Below are 6,260 nucleotides of genomic sequence, written 5' to 3'. Positions count from 1 at the left end.
GCACATTTTGTAACCAAAAAAAATTAATACATTCAATCTAAAATTAAAAAAAATCACAAAAATTTGTAATAATTAAGGTACCAAACTCGTTACTTATTTAAATAAATAAAAACTAAATACATAAGCAATTAATCCGGATTAATAGCATCTAAAAAGTATTATATAATTTGATTTAAAAACATAAAATAAACTAAAATATAATATTTTTTATGGACATGAAACATTTATGCTTGAGTGAGATGGTAATATCATTATAGATGACTTATAAATATTTAATATAACTATATATTCAAGATTTCACCTCGATACTATTAGTTAATCTGAAATTTGTATCATTGATCTATACACTCAATAATAACTAAAATATAATACAATGAAAAATCTTAATTTTTAGATAAAATTTTGAAATCATTAACATGCATTACCAAGAAAAGAAAATATTTTTTTATGATTTAACTAAAAATACATTTACAATGTGTTTTTCTTATATATATTATCACAATCATATTCATTTTTATAATAATGTTAAAATTCATATATACAAGAAAATTAAATTTGTAAATCATATCTATATATAAACGTGATTCCTTATTTTTGTATAAACTTTATTTTGGACAATTTTAACTCTTTGTCTATACTTATATATAAAGACAATTGTTCATTTTTGTGTACACTTTATTTTGGACAATTTTAACCATTTATAAAACTATATAATAATAAATAAAAGTAAAAAAAAAAAAAGAAAAAAAAAAAGTCTTTTGATGTATTAATTTTTTCTTTAAATTTCTTGATAACTATCCATCATCTTCACTAATTGTATGTGTATTCATCAAGAAAAAGTTTTGGCAGAAGCCGGTTGTGCTTGGTTGAGTAGGTGAAAGTGAAAAGTTTGAAGACGGAAAATTATAGAATAAAAATCACTTTGCACAAGTTTTGTATCGAAAACACAGGTATATAGAAAAGAATATTACTTCGTAATCATTCTAGACAGAAAATCATGTCACTAATTTTCAAATTTAACTTCCTCAACCAAGTATACCCATAATGTTCATGTTCTAGCATCGCAGAGTGATAACCAAATGTGTCTTTTTTCTTTTTATACAAAAAGAGTGAAATTTGAAAAGTAGGTGGTTTCAACAACGAATTTTAACATCATTTGATATGAATCCAGTGAGCCAATAAGATGAGTAATTACCATGCTATGCATTTTCCCCACTAGACACTGAACAACAATTATACACTGAGCAGTCTCTATTTGATGAAAAAATTCAAAGAATGCCTCGACAAATTAGCTAATCATTCCTATATAGCTTGGAACTTGGAAGTAATGATGAAATTCAATTGATCATTACTATAACCATCCCTCGCACGTCTCTATCATCAACAGTCATACATACACACACGATGATCAGCATCATGTTCCAACTAAGACATTGCAGAGAAGGATATACCAATGTAAACTTGGGAACTTGAATACCTCAGACAAGTGAAACTAAAAACTCTGACTTATAAAGTGCTTCTTTGCCTTCTTTTCTGCTTGAAATCCGCTGGACCAGCCAGACAAGTTGATGGTGAATTCAACTCCTCTAGAAGTTCTGTTGCCAACTCAACCTTCCCTGTTTTGTTTAAATTATGGATTAGTGATCGATAGATATATGTTGAAGGAAGAACCCCCTTCAGTTTCATCTCCCTAAAGCATTTCAATGATTCCTCAACATTTCCTGATCGGCCAAAATTCTCAATTATTGCAGTATATGTAAGCAGATCTGGTTCAATCCCATTCTCAGTCATTTCCTTAAAATACGCAAAGCACATATCAAATCTTCCAGCCTTCCGCAAGCCATTTATTAGCGTATTGTAAGAAACAGTATCCGGAATAAAACCAGTTTCCTCTATGGATGCAAACACATCAAGCATTTCATACACACGGCCTGTCTGACCCAAGATATCTAGAACGATATTATATGTGACCAAGTCCAGACCATAACTCTGCCTTTTAAGATGTTCAAATAGCACTAAGGACTTGTCTTTCTGTCCACATTTGGCAAAGGCAAAAATGATATTGTTGATGAAGGATGATGTGGTTATTTCTGATATTTCTTCAAGAAACCTGAGAAGCTCCACACAATCATTTACTTTTGTGAAAGCCTGGGCAAACTTAAGGCATGAAGTTGCACTTGGAGATTTACATGACAACAATAATTTCTTGAAAATTTGACAAGAAAGGTCAATGTCATTCTTCTGACTTGTCTCCACTAATATGAGATTATACACATCAGGAGTAACAAAAATGTTTTTATCACTTAAAGTTTGTAGCATTTTACTGGCAGCTGAAAGATTTCCAGCCTTGCACATCTTATTGATATATGTGTAATAGACTTTTACACTGGGTGCTGGTGCATTTTCAACAGTGGCAAGAAATTCTTTCAGGACTTCATCTGTCACTCTCTCTATGCCAGGGGACACCTCTGTTGAATAAACCTGAAAACTGCCAAGTGCCAATGAATTAACTTTTACTGGTTAAAATTTAAAAACAGTCGTATTTAAAATAGTTTGGTTGTGATGGGAATGATACAGATCAATATTGTAACGGCAATCATAAATCATAATCATTTAGACTAAAAAAATTTTGAGTTAATTAATTGTGCATTCTTCATAAAGAAGTTTAAATCAATGATAATCCAAGACAGCTGTGACTGAAAACTGCTTATCCAAAAGACATTTACTTGTATAATGCTGCCAAATGCCAAACATTCAAAAAATGACATGAGACCATAAAAAAGTAAGCCAAGTATTAACTATTTAGGGGCTAAAGCTAAACTAAAATAAGTTGCCACTTGCCATAGTGTAGACCTAGGCATGAACTTGAAGTATACTATATGTCAAAATTCATTTATATATCAAAGTGATATATATATATATATATATATACACCTTTATCTGTGGAACTTATAGACAACCTCACCTTAGAGACAGTTTTGTGTCCTCTTGCACTCCTTAACATATGAAACAATATTTTCAATGCTTCCTCAACTCTCACACTGGTCATTTCTTCATGATAAAACAAGTTTGAACCTCAACAACAACAATAACCACTCAACTTACAGTAAAATCCAAAGTTATTGTGCATAACAAATTACAAAGGCAGTAAGTAATATATTGATAATCATCACTCACGATCGGAGGTTCTGAGACCCACCCACCATAGGAACTCTATATACTTTCATTCAAAGCAGAGTAAATAATTAGAAGAAACAAATGGAGAGAAAAAAAAAAAGAAAAAAAAAAAGATTTAGAGAGGTACCGAATGGTTGTCGAAAGAGGAGAGCAGAGTTTGAATCGAAAGCGGAAAAGAGAAAGTTTAATCAGCGAAAAGCACCTCACTGTTGCACCTCCTAACATCATTCGCAGATCAAATCAGATTACCTCGTTTGTGTTTTTTACGTTTTAGGGTGCACACATAAACAACCCAAGAAATAATGTTGTTTATGTTTGTGTTTTTACAGAAAAGCCCCTGTATTAAACCTCGTAATTTGGGTGCGGAGAAGAACACGTCATTATTCAATCCCGATTTGTGCACCGGAGGAATTCTCTGAACAGTGAATCAAACCGTTGAATTCATGAGGCATTTTAATGATTCAGATAATTTTAAATTCTAAAAATTTAAATTACTTTCAATTAAATTTCTTTTCTTTTCTAAAAAAAATTATTTGGATAGAGTAATTTTAATACATTTCAATTACTTTATTTAGATATAATATTTCAACTTTTATCTAAGCAAAATTTTATTTTTAAATATTTATTAAGAAATTAAACTTTTAATATTTAATTTACTAAAAAATATTAAATAATTGAAATTAATTTTAATATTAAAAAAAAATTAATCATTCAGAAATAGTACTAAACATTGTATTTAATTATTTTTTCCTCAATAAAGTTACAAGATATTTTTAATTCACAATGTATTTAAAACCTACAAAATATCATTAACTACTATAATACATTCATAATACGAAATGATTATTTTAAATTAAAAAAATCAATTTTGATTATAAATCGTTGAAAATAACAATATCACATAAATTTCAAAATAAACATCATAGGTATTTTAATTGCATGTATTTTCATATCAAGATAAGATAAAAATATATATATTTATTTAAAAATAGTTTATCTAAAATATCAACATCACAAATTCATTTTGATTACTAAGACAAATAGGATAATATTTGATTTCAAGGCCAAATATCTTCACCTTCTAAAAATGCAAAACCTACAAAATTAATAATGTTACATAATTACAGTATATGAAATACCAGCAACGTAGCTTGGTCCCTCTAGCAACTATTTAAAAAACATTATTCATGAGAGGAATTCTCGCTAGAGTTAACAAATCATGAGAAAATCTTAATCAGCATTACATTATCTCATTCAATTTTCTCATGAACAGAATTTTTATCGGCTAAAATATATTTTTAATTTTTTAAATTTAAGATAAATTTATTTTTATTTTTTAAAATTTAAAATAATTTTTTTAATTTATATAATTTTTTAAAATTTTGTTTTAATCCTTTAAGTCATTAATAATATATTTAAAAGTGACAAATTAAAAAAATTATACAACATCAATTAAAATTACAAAAACTAAAAATATCAGTTTTAAATTTTAAAGACTTAAAACATATTTAAATAATTTTTATTTCATGATTTAGACAACATGCATCAATCAAATTTAATAAGATCAAAGTGATGGCCTAAATTAAAGTGATGGCGTAAATTAGTTTCTACCGAATAAATCAACCATATTTAACACATGGATAAAAGAAAAAAAAAGTCATTTGACACAAAGCAAATTAATTTAATTTGTGCATATCTATATCATCCCCCACATTCATTATGAGATGCTTATAGAAAATTAGAAACTACTCAAGTTAACATGAAAGATACTTAATCATTCAATCACACGTATCAATCCAATATACTTAACAATTTAATTCCAAAACTGACCAAAAATTTATAAAGATATGGCTAGGTAAGGCTCAATCGATTAGAAATATGCCAAAATTTATATAGTTGCTTGGTCATAGCAACTATTTTAGTTGAGGAAAATAATATATATATATATATATATATATATATATATATATATATATATATTTGTAGGCCTAATATCATTCTAAAAAATTGATTATATGTGTTGATGAAAATTAGTGGAGAAGTGGTTGTAGTTTCTTCTCTTTTAGTCTCCATTAAACTCCATATCTTCTTTCATGATTTTTTGAAGCTTCAAACTCAAAAAAAATGATGGAAAAGGACAAAAATGTCTATGCCACTTTCTATGGAGAAAGATAAGCTAAAAGGTTATTCTTGCCACAAGAAAGATTCATTGATAAAAGAACTTAAAGAGAAGTTACTCATCAAGAGAAAACAAAGACTTTGAGAAGAAAGAATTTATGAATTCAATATCATATAAACTCAAAAGTGATTTGAATACACAAGTTAAAAGACTTGTCTAGGAATTAGTAGCTTATAGTGAAAACTAAGCTAACCTAAGTTAAAAAATAAGCCAAGCTAGTTTAGTGTATACTTAAGCTAACTAATCCTTAACTATGGCTAACTAAATTTCATCCAAATAAGCCAACCAGAGGCCAATATCTAGATCTAAAGTAGCCAATAGAGGCTTGCCATGTGGACAAGCCAACATCTAGATCGAGGTGAGTCAATAAAAACTTGACATGTGATACATAGAGCTGTCAAAGTGGGCCGGGATCCGTGGGCCAACCTGGCCCACCCGGGCTAAACCCTTGGTGGGTCGGGTAGCCCACCAATCCACCATTTTTTTTGCAATAAAAATTTAAGTATGATTTGTAGTTAATTTTATATAATGGGATATTGAAAATTTTTTATTTTAGACTTTTATCATGAATTGTATTTAATTTTGTATGATGAATTATGTCTTATGACTATTAATGATGCTAATTTTATGATTATTATGTTAATTTATAATTAATTTAAAATTTTGAATCTTGTTGATAATTTTTTTTTAATTTTTGGTGGGCTGGTGGGCTGGCCTGTATAACCCACCAACCCATAGTGGGCCGGGCTGGGCCAAATTTTTTTTGAAAAAATCAAAAGTGAGTCAGGTTGGGTTGGCTCGTTTTTAAAGTAGATCAAGGTGGGCCTTGACAGCTCTAGTGACACATGTGTTTGATGTGACTAGACAAGATCATGTGACATGTTGGTCACTTGAATGAACTAGG

General features: G+C 28.7%; 1 protein-coding gene across 7 annotated transcripts; it reads right to left on the bottom strand.

The window, feature by feature from the left end:
* Positions 1-1,184: 1,184 nt before the first annotated feature.
* Positions 1,185-3,467, bottom strand: LOC109794106 (Tetratricopeptide repeat (TPR)-like superfamily protein). 7 transcript variants are annotated; one of them, XM_020353571.3, is made up of 3 exons: positions 3,305-3,456; positions 2,966-3,220; positions 1,185-2,481 (listed from the first exon to the last, which is right to left on the bottom strand). In XM_020353571.3, the coding sequence occupies exons 2-3, from the start codon at positions 3,047-3,049 to the stop codon at positions 1,507-1,509; spliced, it is 1,059 nt and encodes a 352-aa protein (XP_020209160.2). In that variant the 5' UTR covers positions 3,050-3,220; positions 3,305-3,456; the 3' UTR covers positions 1,185-1,506. The 7 variants fall into 7 exon arrangements, with proteins under 7 accessions (XP_020209160.2, XP_020209162.2, XP_020209161.2 ...); XM_020353573.3 differs by having other exon boundaries at positions 2,966-3,075; positions 3,305-3,455; XM_020353572.3 differs by having other exon boundaries at positions 2,966-3,213; positions 3,305-3,454.
* Between the last annotated feature and the right edge of the window lie 2,793 nt (positions 3,468-6,260).

The sequence above is a fragment of the Cajanus cajan genome, chromosome 10, assembly GCF_000230855.2.
Source record: "Cajanus cajan strain Asha chromosome 10, NIPB_CcT2T_4, whole genome shotgun sequence".
Lineage (NCBI taxonomy): Eukaryota > Viridiplantae > Streptophyta > Magnoliopsida > Fabales > Fabaceae > Cajanus > Cajanus cajan.
Note: the sequence above shows the minus strand (reverse complement) of the source record. Positions and strands in the feature narration are given on the sequence as shown.

Bases quoted from the DNA above. Each gene is read 5' to 3' on its own strand.
- LOC109794106 (XM_020353570.3), bottom strand. From the start codon at position 3,405: ATGATGTTAGGAGGTGCAACAGTGAGGTGCTTTTCGCTGATTAAACTT. The intron at 2,489-3,304 runs GTACCTCTCTAA...GGCACTTGGCAG, and splicing joins CCTCTTTCGACAACCATTCG to TTTTCAGGTTTATTCAACAG.